Here is a 12,744-nt window from a genome sequence, read left to right on the forward strand (position 1 = left end):
CATTAGATTCCATTTAAGATTCAATTTAACTGTGCAGGTGTACCTAATGATCTACGCAATTGGCATTTTCCTTGTACACTTTTGAGGTCACTCCAAACACCGGCGCTGATTTTTTTTTCCACTCTTTTCTCTAATTAAAGAGATGAGTGTTTACAGTACATCCTCCATGCTTGCTGTTCCACATTCAAAGTGCATTGTTTTCTCTTGGAAACATCCACCCGGGCCCTCCCTGCATTCCTCCATAAACTCTGCAGATCCCCATTTCATCGACAAACGGAGATGTCTATCTAGTGTTTCCTTATTTTTCTGCAGGAAGGCACTCGACTTGTTGACTTCCTCTCCCCTCCCTTCCTTCCTTCACTCCGAAGGTACTCATCTGAAAAATGAGAACAAAGTGATTGTTCCTGTTCTCTTTCTTAAGTCCCTCCAAAAAAAGGCTCATCTGTGGAACGGCCCGCGCATTGTCAGGAGGGAGCGGGAGGGAGAACGGCCGCACGGAGCCACGGCGACACAGCAAAACAACTCTTGGCCAGGTATGAACACACATTTACACATTGGAGTAGACTCACAAAAGGGGTCAAGGAGGGGCTTGTTTTAAATTGAATTTGTATTTGTTTGTAGATTATGTTTACAGGTGGAAGAATCACACACATACTACTTATATTCAAGCAATGTTGTTGTTTTTTTTTTGCTTTCCTTTCTTGCACAAATGAGCATGCATCTGTCACAACTGGTCATAATAATAGGTACACCTGCATAGTCTGATGAGATCCAAATCTGCCTTGACTAAGACAACAATACTCACTCTCAGATATTCATTAGGTGATGATTATGCATGCTACTGATAGTTTTTTTTTTTTTTTTGTTTTCTATTCTTGAGTAAGGGAGCGGGCAACCGATACAAACTATAGTTCAATAAGAAAATTACAAATAAATTCTTGTCTGGAAGTCTCAATCAAAGTTGACCATCGTTATCTTTGTTAAGGTAAAAAAAATGTAATGCAGGTCTTGTATTGAATTGTGTTAGCTATTGTACCTAATGAAATGGCCATTGGGAATATACAGTATGAATGTGAGCTCATCGGTGCATTCTGTGTGTGATGACTTTACATATTTACTCATAATTTGTGCAACTTTAATGAGCTTTTCTTTATATATGTGTGATTATTTAAATGATTGTTATCAAGTGTCACATTTTGATAATGCACTGATTTTCAAATACTGGAAAAACTGTCACAACAGGACACAAACGACAAATGATGAATGCAATCTCCATAATCAGGATTTTATCATCAATTAAAGTTATGCAGTGCTGTCAAAATGTAATTGCCAATTAGTTAGGTTGTAAAAGTGAGTGTATGGGTGGAAGAGAAAAAAGGAAGTTCTTGCGTTCAAAGCAAAAAACATGAACAGAGACAAGTAAAAGGTGATGGAGAAGTGAAAAGGTGACAGGTGATCTTTTGACAAAGTTCCTAATTTCTGGATAGAGGATCTTTGAGAAATTAAGAAGTGAAAGACGTATAGAATTGAAACCATGTGGTTTTGAGTTGTAAAGGTTCCACAAATTCGATCCCGACCTAACATGGTAAGAGTCAAGGGCTGATCGTTCGTTCTCCTTCTGCAGGGCCGTGATGGAAACGATCCATTTGTCACCATCCACAAGTCCTCGATTCAGAGAAGATCAGCACAGGTTCTATGTGACCCCACCTCCCATCCTTATAAATGCCCCGAAATGTTCTCCATCCACAGGAGAGAGGGCTAGCCCTCTGCAGGGTCCGCGTGACTTCCCCCCCATGTTGAGCCCCAGTCGTACCTACAAAGGAGCCTCCCCAAAAGGCAAACGGACTTCCTTCAAAATGTGGAGTGAGGGTGGTGAAGAGGAAGAAAGCAGCAGCGCCAAACCGGTCCCCCTCTCCTATCTCTCTTCATCTCATCCCATCCCTCCCTCACCCACACGGCCCGGTATGATCGAGCTAAGCAGGCTGCAGCTTCATCGGCGGACCGCCGCCATCGATGCCCCAGTTCAGGTGAAACGGGAGCCTCTCAGTCCCCCTCCAATGTGGCCCCCACCTCCGTTCCTCATCCACCCATCATACTTCCCACCTCTCCACCACAGCCTCATCCCGTATCCCTTTTTCATGCCCGGCCCCGTCATGCCCTTCCCGCCCAGGGAGGACGTCAGGCCGGCGCATCGCGACGTCCCCCCTCGAGGCGGGCTGAGCGAGAAGCCCACGTTCAACGTTCACGTTGACGACAGCTACTACGTGGACGTGGGCGGCGAGCAGAAGCGGTGGAAGTGCCGAATGTGCGACAAGTCCTACACTTCCAAGTACAACCTGGTCACGCACATCCTGGGCCACAAGGGCATCAAGCCCCATGGCTGTCATCTGTGTGGGAAGTTATTCAAGCAGTTGAGCCACCTGCACACTCACCTGCTCACCCATCAGGGCATGAGGCCACACAAGTGCCAGGTCTGCCACAAGGCCTTCACCCAGACTAGCCACTTGAAGAGGCACATGATGCAGCACAGCGACGTCAAGCCTTACAGGTACATGCTGGGTTGTGTTCTTATATGGGAGTGGAGTTGGGATGAGAATCTCTTAGGAGGGGAACATCACAGATCAGGTTCTCAGCTACTTGTTACCCACCCGCCAGCTGCAACGTGTGTGGCCGAGGCTTCGCCTACCCGAGTGAGCTTCGCGCTCACGAGTTGAAGCACGAGAAAGGCCAGGACAACGTATGCGTCGAGTGCGGTCTGGACTTCCCCACACTGGCCCAGCTCAAGAGACACTTGACTGCCCACCGCGGCCCCACTTCATACAGGTGAAACCCTGAGACTACCTGACGTGACTCGTCTGAACTAGATTTCATGAGAGGATGAATGTCAGTCTTGGAAATTTGATCGCCAATTATAAAAGCCACATGAAATTTGACAACATAAATTTCTGAGTATGACATGAGATCCAGCTGGTGACCACCAAGTATGTAAATACAGTTTTTTGTTTTACAATAATACTTAAAAAGTAAAGCGTAGGGAGTCTCTGTCACCAAAATGCACGAGTGCAGTTAATGAATGGCCCATTACATTTCTTTCTGGCTTTGGTCAATTACTATAATTATATCGATTGGACAATTATTACGTGAAATTGTGCATAAAGAGACAACAGCTGTTGTTCATGCAGGTGCTCTGACTGCCAGAAGACATTCCAGTACCCGAGTCAGCTGCAGAATCACATGATGAAGCACAAAGACATCCGTCCATATATCTGCAGCGAGTGCGGGATGGAGTTCATCCAGTCGCACCACCTCAAGCAGCACACGCTTACCCACAAAGTATTTGAGTTTTAAAATGGTCCAAGTATGATGATGATGTTGATTTAGGAAATATGTGGGTTTATTTCCTCTGCCACCAGGGCGTGAAGGAGCACAAGTGTGGCATCTGTGGCCGCGAGTTCACGCTGCTGGCCAACATGAAGCGCCACGTGCTCATCCACACCAACGTGAGGGCCTATCAATGCCCCAAGTGCTTCAAGAGCTTCGTGCAGAAGCAGACACTCAAGGCCCACATGATCGTCCACTCCGATATCAAGCCTTACAAGTGCAAGGTGCGTGGAACAAAGGCTGGGAAAAGTATGTGTAAAGTATTGTAGAACGTAGTTGTAGTATAAAATAATTGGGCCATGAAATAAATAAATAAATAAATAAATAAATAAATAAATAAATAAATAAATAAATAAATAAATAGAGACAGACACACACATATTTTACCTGCACGTTTTTTATACCCTTATCTCTGAAAGGCTCGGCACAGCTCGGTTTTAAAAATGTAACACACATCCACTTCTGGTGTAAACTCTAGAAAGTACCTGAAAAGTGTTAAGTGGAGCCAGCTCTGGCAGAGTGATGGACCCTTTTCTGGAGCTTGACCTTGGTGTTTAGAAGAAGCATGACCAGATAGCAGGGAGGCTTTTGGCAGCGGCGGCCTCCTCGCTCATAGGAAGGATATCGGCGCACAAAACCGCCTCTCTAACAATGGCCTCCCGCCTCCCCCGAGAACGAGGCCCGCAAATAGATTTCATCTCGCTTTCTCTGCTGCTCGGAGTGGATGGGGGGGGGGCTTCCTGTTTTCTCACGGTCCTCTCGGACAGTCCCGAGTCCCTCTCTCCTCCTGAAGGAAAGGACCACCCTAATAAAAGAGAATGGAGAGGAAGGACGACGGAGGAGTTGCCCTTCCCTGTTCTGTTGCTTCCTCTCGTTCTGTCCTTCTGTTTTCCTTCTGTTTGTGTGTGAGCGTGTCTGAGATTATGTGTTTGAGTGCTGATGAGAGAGAGAGAGAGAGAGAGAGAGAGAAGAGAAGAGGAGAGGAAATCAAGGATGGCGGGGGATCGCATTGGGTGTATTGGAGGGGAAACGCCTGCACATTCATTCACCATTAGGTGTAGTCATTAGAGATGCAGAATCTGGACATTTCATTAGGTACACTTAGGCAACATTGAAACGGTGTGCAGAAGCTTCTTGGCACATCCCCCTTTGTCCCTTTATCTCTTTTTGTGTGTGAAAGGTCGGCCGTGGCTTTTCAAGAGTAAAATATGATGTAACTTAGTCTAAAGGTCAAGATAAAACTAATTGAGGTATCAATAAAGTTAGGTGTTTGACTTTGTGAGTGAGTGATTGGTAGATGTGGGGGCAAAGGCTGGCAACCAATCTTGGGTATCGTGTTCTGCCTCTTACCCAGTCGAGGCCCAAACACGATAGAAAATGGACAGATGGATAATTGCCGTTTGTTTGTTTGCCTTTCAGCTCTGCGGCAAGGAGTTCAACAGGATGCACAACCTCATGGGCCACATGCACCTCCACTCAGACAGCAAACCCTTTAAGTGTCTCTACTGTCCCAGCAAGTTCACACTGAAGGGAAATCTCACTAGACATATGAAGGTGAAGCATGGTGTCATGGACAGAGGACTGGATGAAAGATGTAAGCACGTCCACCATGTGGACCCTCTGTCAGTATGAATGCAGTACAGAATTCTTTTGATATGTAATTTTCAAAGGGGTGCGTTGGCTCCCTCTAGTGGCATGCAAAAGTACAGTTCAGTTGTATTTAACTTTTTAGGTTGGTACATTTGTGTTGAATCAATTAGAACTGCTGGATTTTAATTTGATATATTTAAAAAATATATTCAATTTTCATTGTGTATTTTCAATAGTTTGAACTTGCAATTTTTTGGGGTTTTATCCAAATGCCAAATTTTTCCCAATTTAGTAATTTCCGCTATATCGTAGTTGAATTACCATGGATTGTTCTTTTAAACCTATCAAAGCTGATTTTTTTTTTTTTAAAACTGTATACATGTTCAAGTATGAGGGCCTATATGAATACATCACAACTTCACTGTGTCATTTCAGTGTTCCGACAGCGAGGGCACTTCTGCCTTACCTCTCCCATGAACCTCCTGGGCCGTTTCAACCAAAAAGAGCCCTTTGACCTTTCTCAGAAGCCCCCTGGCCTGCCCGGTCTTCCGCAGTCTGATGGCGAAAGCGTGCCCGGTAGCTCTTGCCAGGAGGAAGATGAGGAGAGTTTGTACAGACACAGTCAGTACAGCCCTGACGAGGATTTAAATGAGCCCTCGGCCAGTGTGGAGGTGAGAGGGCGGGGGTCTCCGGCTGGACAGAGACGCTTTCATGCAACCTGGAAACGGATTGAGTCCTGCTCTCGGGTGGGCGACAGAAGTCACAGAGAATCGAGTGACCATGCTGATGAGTCGGAGCAGGAAGAGGAGCTTGACAATGTGACTAGAGTACAGACCGATATTGTTAGGGAATCGACAGGGCCGCCAGAAAGGAAAGAAAAAGCGAAGGAGGACGATGAAGAGTGAGAAGTGGATGCAGACATTTCAGTGTAAGCATCTAACTGTTCAATGTTTGCAAGTGAGATAAAGAAACTGGAAGAGTCACAGAAAGGTGTAGAAGTAGACATTACTGCGGCTCAAAAACATGTTCTCCATTTTTCTTTTCAGCTGATTGGTAGACAAAAGTATTGAAACAATACTTGAGAATGAATTCACCTGTAAAGTTTAGTACGGTTGATAATGAAATTATACCCAAAATTAACAATAACAACACAAGCTGTGAAGAATTAATTTTGTACATAGGTAACATTTTAGAATGGCTCTCAGGTTTAAAATACATGGCTATTTGGGAATTGTTGATTAAAATCGTATTTCTTCTTTATATGAGGAATTACGGTATTTCTTGCAATAATCTTGTAAATCACTGTACATATGGTGGAAATGATTTAACATGTGAGCTCCTGGAATCTTTGTGAAATAAACTGTGATTTTGCATTTGGTCTCATGTTGTTAATGGACAACACAGTGCATATGAAACCAAGCATGATTCTGTTAAAAGCAGAAACGCACTTAGCATCTTTATTGTATGCCCGGAGGCTGAATACATGTCCAGATATTAAAAACTTGATTTCTGTGCTTTTTTTCCTCCCGCTGCTTCCCTTTCAAAGCAGAGGAAGAGGAAGAGAAAACACCTTGCTGTCTTTTTGCTTGTGCAAAAACAAGCAGCGGGTGTCCCTCACAAAGACTTCATATGAGTCACAACATAAGCATTCATTGTGCTCAGCGAATCAATGGAGACAATAGTGGTGGAATCCTCCATTAAAAAGAACTGCGACTTTGTATTACGTCAATGTAAATCTCTTACATGTGACTAGTATTTTTGCTTTTAACTATCTACTTAATATTTATTTTATGTTCAGAGGTGTTCAGGATAATAGTAGTTCCTGTGAGTAAAGCTCAAGTCCTCATAATAATTTTAGTTTCCATACAAACTAATGTATTGGGGGCAATGTACATTTAAAAAAATGCTTTTCAGTTGGATACGCAGTTTCAGAGAAATATGTCACATCCGTGTCGGCATGGAGTCGACCAACTATCTGTGCTCTGCTATTCCAGCCCAAAAGAGGACCATGAGAAAATATTATTCAACAATAATTTCCCCCAAATGTTCCAACACGTTCACAGTCAGAAGACATTCCAGGCAAGTAGCGTGTCACCACCTATTCTCATCAGATGAAATACAGAAGAGCAGCTTCTCTTTTCCGCACACTGTCAACCACTGTGCCCCGCAAGGTGAAACTGTAGTTGGAGGAACTTCTCACATCCTCCTTTCCTTTCCTCACCTTTGCGTTTCAATCCCAACCGCTGGCTCGGAGAGAAACCACACTGGAGAACATTGTTTTTCTCTACGAAGGCTGCAGCGTTGGGGTCTGCAGACTCAGGTCAATTAGTTCAAAACAAACATGGTGAAGCTACATTTGGCTGATATGCTGCATGCAAATGGAGTAAAGTAAAAACATGAGTGAAGTCAGCCCTGATTGTAAATGCTTTTAAATCTAGATAAAAAAAAATGCTTTCTTTTTACTCTCGATTGTGTTGATTATGATTATGTAATCGTGCCCAAGCTGTATTTATCTTTTATGCTTCCAAACATTGATTCCTTTGACTTATGTCCTACGACGGTAAGAGCTTCCTGTTTAGGGTGGTCGGCATGCAAGCGAGAGCGTGGTAAAAGTCTTCCATGTTTTGTTTAACTAAAGCGTCTCCACCCCTGATTCAACCTGTCACCTCCATTGACACGCAGCCAAAGTGCTGCATTGTATATTTATAGTCAAGGGCCAGTCATGGCTCGGCATCCCCATTACATGCAGAAACATGTAAAAAAATATATATATAATTGTAAGAAAAGAGTAGAAAGTCACTTGATTAGACTATTTTCATGTCCTGATATTTTTCTGACAGCCGTCATACCTAAGAGTGAACTTTGCACTGCATTTTCAAGCGGACTTCATGTACACAGCTCCCTCATTTTTTATCAATATCTAGGTAACTCATACAAATACAGTCATTTTTCATATACAACAGACTTGAATGACCACTGCACAATCTGCAAAAGATTGGACGCATGGATGATAATAATAGTAGGAATACTTCTATATAATTTTTCTCATTGGGTGAATGAAGTTAGTCTTTCTCTGTTATTATTTGAGTGACAGTTTACCATACAAGACAAATAAAGGGCACATCATTTTTGTTTTACATTTTCTACATGTTTACAGTTAATCTGCACAAATGAAAAAAGCGCAACATTATATTTTTTGTAAAAATACATTTTTCATTTATTGTGCAATGAGACTTGTCAGTGAACTCAATTGTACTGTAACAGTACTTTTTTTTCCTAACATTGCTCTGAGTGAATAACTATGCGCACGCATAACTAAGATTTTAGTTTAAACCGGAAGTACGATTCCTTCTTGCAATCGCTCCCCTCCAAGTTACAATTGGTATCGTCCAAAGATGGCAGCCTCCGTGTTGAGAAGATGCATGACTGCTGCTGTCAAAGTTAAACGTTTCTCTCCGTCTGTGTCAGGTGAGTCCCCTTCCAAGAGCATTTAGGCAATGGTGGTTCATGTTTTATGCAGAATAGTTTATATTAATATGTGAACTGGAATTGTCTTCTGATTTGACGTTGGATCAAGAAGAGCTAAATGTCCGCTACTCTTGTTGTTAGCTAGAAGGAGCTCATAGTAGTCAGTCCATCTGGTTGTCTTTCATTGCAGAAATGGCAAAATTGGCCTTTTAAACCCTGTTAACAGTAATAACTCGTATGAATGTGTCTACAGCCAGAAGATGTTTACTGTCATCAGCTTATTCAGACACTACGCGGTGGGAGGCAAGAGAAAAGGACCCACAGAATTTGGGTAAGAACAACATAGCTCCCATTGATTGGGTTGTCACATTCCCCTCTTGAAAAGATTCGAGAAAACATCACAGTTAAGTCTGACAGGTTATAAGTCGCATTACTGTAATGGTGAAAAAAGAAATAACTTTTTCTTTGTCTCGTTTTCTATGTGCTTATTTCTTATCCACTGCACCATAATGGAATATGGGAACTGCATATCACGTTTGGTGTGTGGTTTTGCAGGACTTGCAAAGACCACAAGGTGGAAGTGTAGCTCCACTTTTGTTATTGTGCTTGTCAGCATGGACTCCTATCATATTAAAAAGATGATTACGTTTGACAGTTGTTTACACCCAAGATTTTATTTGTTGTTATTTATTTATTTATTTTTTTTAACTTGAAGCTTTGCTGGCCAACAACATGGACAGGTTATATGACAGGAATCTTCCTGTTAGCTCCCTGACTGTCTCACAGGTGAGTTTTGACATTTATGTAACATGTATTTGAAGTGATCATTGGCTTAGCTTTTATTGGTTCAATTTATGTGTATTTTTCTCCCAGTTTGTAGACAATATATCATGCCGAGAAGAGGTGGACCAAGCCGAGTACTATCTTTACAAGTCAGTCAAATTTGCCACTGTGAAGCTCACAGTTATATTTTTGTCACTGTTTTTTTTTCTTCCTCTATGTTTTCCTGGAATGTATTGTCTGTTTGCTTTGTCTGTTTTGCTTTTCTCTTGCTTACTCGCTTTGCATTGTTCCCACCTTTCCTGTTTATTCCTTCCAATGGAAGTCTGATTACAGCATTTAGGACATTTTACGATGAACAACGGGCTGGGGGGAAAAGCACGTTTTGGTAGTTAACAGTATTGCACTAAAACTACTCATCTGATTTCCACAAAATATTATAGGTGGGTTAGCAAAGGCATATAATTATTACTTTTCAGTTGCCGTATTTTGTTTTGACTTTTGCATTTATCATCAGCGATAGTTTACAGTAATGCAAAAGCCCTGAGCAGCATGGTGACTAGTGGTTAGCACGGTTCACAGTCAGGAAATTGTGGCTTTGAATTTTGCGTCAGCTGGCCTGCTGAAGGCTCAAAAATTTCCATTTGTGTTTACGTGAGTGTGAGTTGTTTGTTTGTCAATGCGTACATTAAGATTGGTTGGCAAACTGAATTCAATTAGAATTTGAAGTCACATGAAAACACTTTGTCAACCTCCAGGTTCCGTCACAGTCCAAATTGTTGGTACCTTCGAGACTGGACCGTTCATAGTTGGATTAGGCAGTGTCTGAAATACGGCGCTAGAGACAAGGCTCTGCACACGCTACAAAACAAGGTACGTGTCCTTTCAAAAGGCCCTGAAACAACACTGTTGAAATTAGCCACGCACATAACATGGAATAATTCAATATTAGAATCCCTCAGTATGTTACAGTGCAGATTTACACCACAATACTAAATGGATTAGTTCAACCAAAACTTTTAAATATCATACCTCATACCTGCAGCTGTCTGTGGACTTCAACATTGTGTGGAAGGAAATAAATGGACACCAAAATGTGTTTGTTGTAGGTCCAGTATGGAATCTTCCCAGACAACTTCACTTTCAACCTGCTCATCGATTCTTTCCTGAAGGACAAAGACTACAAGAGTAAGTCATTGAGATGAGATTGCACAGAATACACACAATGTATTTCTCTAGCCTTTAATCACATAAACGTCTCGAAGGGCCCACATGCCCACACTTGACGCATATTAACGGTCACAAATGCACAATAGTTTACTGTCTCAGATTCTGGAGGCAGTTGCAAGCCCCGATTTAACATGGATTTGAACGGTTGCGTCATTCATTTTAGTTGAATTATAATTACAGTATTGCATTTTAAATAAGCTTAAATTATCGTCAATTATTAAAGCAAACAAATGTAACAATCAATAAATCAACCTCTTTCAAATTCAAACGTGGCACTTGAGCTCAAACGTTTGCCCGCCCCTTAAGGACTATTTAAGGTTTACAATGTTTACATATTATTGCTAATAGGTCCTCTTGTGCTGAATCTATTTCCAGGTGCGTCCTCCGTGGTGGAGGAGGTGATGCTCCAAGAAGCCTTTGACCTTGAGTCAACGCAGGTTCTGTCTCTCCATACGCTGGCCAGTTACCTAGCAAGCAGACCTCAACTCACTGTGAGTGCAACCAAAGATGCGGTTACAAAAAGGCAATCAAAGATGGAAGCTGTGGATACAAAAAGGGCCGTCTTCTCGAGTGACGTAAAGCATGTATGTGCGCTCAGGTGTCGCAGGAGCGAGCGCTGGGCGCCTCGCTGCTTATCTGCGGCCTCAAGCAAGACAACAGCGTAGGCCTCACAGCTAGATTCTTGGGAAACCTTCTGCTAGGTGAGAGTATGAGAGGACAGGATGGAACAAAAACTATATCCAGTATTATCCTCACCTAGATGTCTGTGGCTACCCGTTTTTTTTTTTTTTTTGTCAGGCAAGGTAGAGATGCAGGAGGGCATCCATGCTGTGTTCAAAGGCATGCCCCTCTTTTGGGAACGAGGATATATGAGTCGAGCACTGGCCGTCATGGAGAGCGTTGCTGCCTCGCCCGCTGACGTCAAACTGTCCAAAGACTCGGTAAGGACCAAACCTTTCTCAAGCACGACCTCTCGTTCATGCAAATTGTATAAAAGAGACAGAGTCGACTGTTTTCAGGTATCTTATTAAAACGTCTCAGATATTTGATTTTTTTTTTTTTTGATGATGAGAAATAAAAGAAAACCTGGCATAAAAGACCCCTGATCTAGGACATCCTGGGTCACCATAGCAACCACAGAGGTGCCATTTATAACAATACAATTCACTGTGTTATTTTTATTATCAATTATATGCTGTTTATTTTCAAATCTTACACCTTAATCCCCTCCAACTCTCCTGTTTATCTTCCCAAACAACATCCTCACCTGGTCAGGAACACAGCACACTCGTCATCAACTGAGATGGAACACACACACACAGTCATATTTTCATTAACCCGCAGTCAGGTCCAGTTTGATAATTCAGCCTTATTCTAACAAGATCTCGAGAGGGCCCCGGAGCCCCCGGCGTGGCTCTAACCATTCCTGACACAAACACTCTGTGACAGATATAAATGGTAAGCGTGCATGTAGGACCACGGGATGTATTATATCAACATGTCACAGTACCTGCCTGGGGTCAACGCAAAGATTGCATTGATGCGGAGGTCACCTGTCAAATCTCACACACGACTAACTGTAGCTTATTATGTTTGTGGTATAGCATTTCCTGAAGGTTAATTTGATTACTTTGTTCATTGCAGTTGGTTTATCTAGAGGACACACTGCACGAATTGTCCTCCACCTCGTCCGACTCTTCTGATTCGTCTGGAGAGGAGTCATCAGAGGAGGAAGAGCGGAAGGAAGTTGATGAAGAAGACCAGGCGGAGAGAGAAAAGCTTTCTGAATATGAGAGCAAATTGAAGGTGTCGTGAAATTTGTTAGAATTCTTTAAAGTCTGTATTGGACCTGCCGTGTAAATCCAGCCTTCTGTTTTTCCAGGCGATGGGCAGCCAGCTGGAGACTCAGGGAAAAGTCGACACGGCCGACTTTCAGACGTTGGCGACTGGTCTGGCCCAGCAACTTCTGCCCTCGGTGGAGAGACCAGACCTGGATCAGTATCAGACTCTGCTGGTGGCCTGGGAGGCCGAGAGGAAGCAGCTGATCCAGAGGGAGCAGGAGAACAGGAAGAAGGCCCAAAAGGAGAAGGAGGAGCGACTCGCTGCCAAGGCGGCACTCCAGCAGCAGGCTTAAAGGTTCCTCACTGCAGCTATCACTTAGTCTGTTAATATTGTACATGTTTCTTTTTTGGGTTAAGTCCAACATTCAAATGGCTTCACTTGTGCAAGTCTCGTCATGTGAACTTTTGTGATTAAAGAAGGACGGAATGTTGTGATCACATCCTCCCATTCCTA

At 42.9% G+C, this 12,744-nt stretch overlaps 2 protein-coding genes across 2 annotated transcripts; both read left to right on the top strand.

The window, feature by feature from the left end:
* The first annotated feature begins 366 nt into the window (after positions 1–366).
* On the top strand, positions 367–6,344 carry znf366 (zinc finger protein 366). Its single transcript, XM_049763823.1, has 7 exons — positions 367–533; positions 1,625–2,548; positions 2,656–2,823; positions 3,183–3,333; positions 3,414–3,605; positions 4,801–4,975; positions 5,407–6,344. Exons 2-7 carry the CDS (start codon positions 1,632–1,634, stop codon positions 5,874–5,876), a joined length of 2,073 nt encoding a protein of 690 aa, XP_049619780.1. The 5' UTR covers positions 367–533; positions 1,625–1,631; the 3' UTR covers positions 5,877–6,344.
* Positions 6,345–8,305: 1,961 nt separating this feature from the next.
* Positions 8,306–12,744, top strand: mrps27 (mitochondrial ribosomal protein S27). The gene is made up of 11 exons (XM_049763816.1): positions 8,306–8,439; positions 8,693–8,770; positions 9,155–9,225; positions 9,313–9,371; positions 9,978–10,092; positions 10,329–10,407; positions 10,825–10,940; positions 11,048–11,150; positions 11,248–11,390; positions 12,094–12,255; positions 12,332–12,744. Exons 1-11 carry the CDS (start codon positions 8,367–8,369, stop codon positions 12,581–12,583), a joined length of 1,251 nt encoding a protein of 416 aa, XP_049619773.1. The 5' UTR covers positions 8,306–8,366; the 3' UTR covers positions 12,584–12,744.

This window comes from Syngnathus scovelli, chromosome 3, assembly GCF_024217435.2.
Source record: "Syngnathus scovelli strain Florida chromosome 3, RoL_Ssco_1.2, whole genome shotgun sequence".
In the NCBI taxonomy this organism is placed as follows: Eukaryota; Metazoa; Chordata; class Actinopteri; order Syngnathiformes; family Syngnathidae; genus Syngnathus; species Syngnathus scovelli.

What these genes read in the sequence shown, in the direction of transcription:
- mrps27 (XM_049763816.1), top strand. Translation starts at nt 8,367, where the DNA reads ATGGCAGCCTCCGTGTTGAGAAGATGCATGACTGCTGCTGTCAAAGTT. An exon ending in TGCACACGCTACAAAACAAG is followed by an intron (nt 10,093 to 10,328) that starts GTACGTGTCCTT and finishes TGTTTGTTGTAG; the next exon opens with GTCCAGTATGGAATCTTCCC. An exon ending in CTTGGGAAACCTTCTGCTAG is followed by an intron (nt 11,151 to 11,247) that starts GTGAGAGTATGA and finishes TTTTTTTGTCAG; the next exon opens with GCAAGGTAGAGATGCAGGAG.
- znf366 (XM_049763823.1), top strand. Translation starts at nt 1,632, where the DNA reads ATGGAAACGATCCATTTGTCACCATCCACAAGTCCTCGATTCAGAGAA. An exon ending in AGCACACGCTTACCCACAAA is followed by an intron (nt 3,334 to 3,413) that starts GTATTTGAGTTT and finishes CTCTGCCACCAG; the next exon opens with GGCGTGAAGGAGCACAAGTG. An exon ending in CAGAGGACTGGATGAAAGAT is followed by an intron (nt 4,976 to 5,406) that starts GTAAGCACGTCC and finishes GTGTCATTTCAG; the next exon opens with TGTTCCGACAGCGAGGGCAC.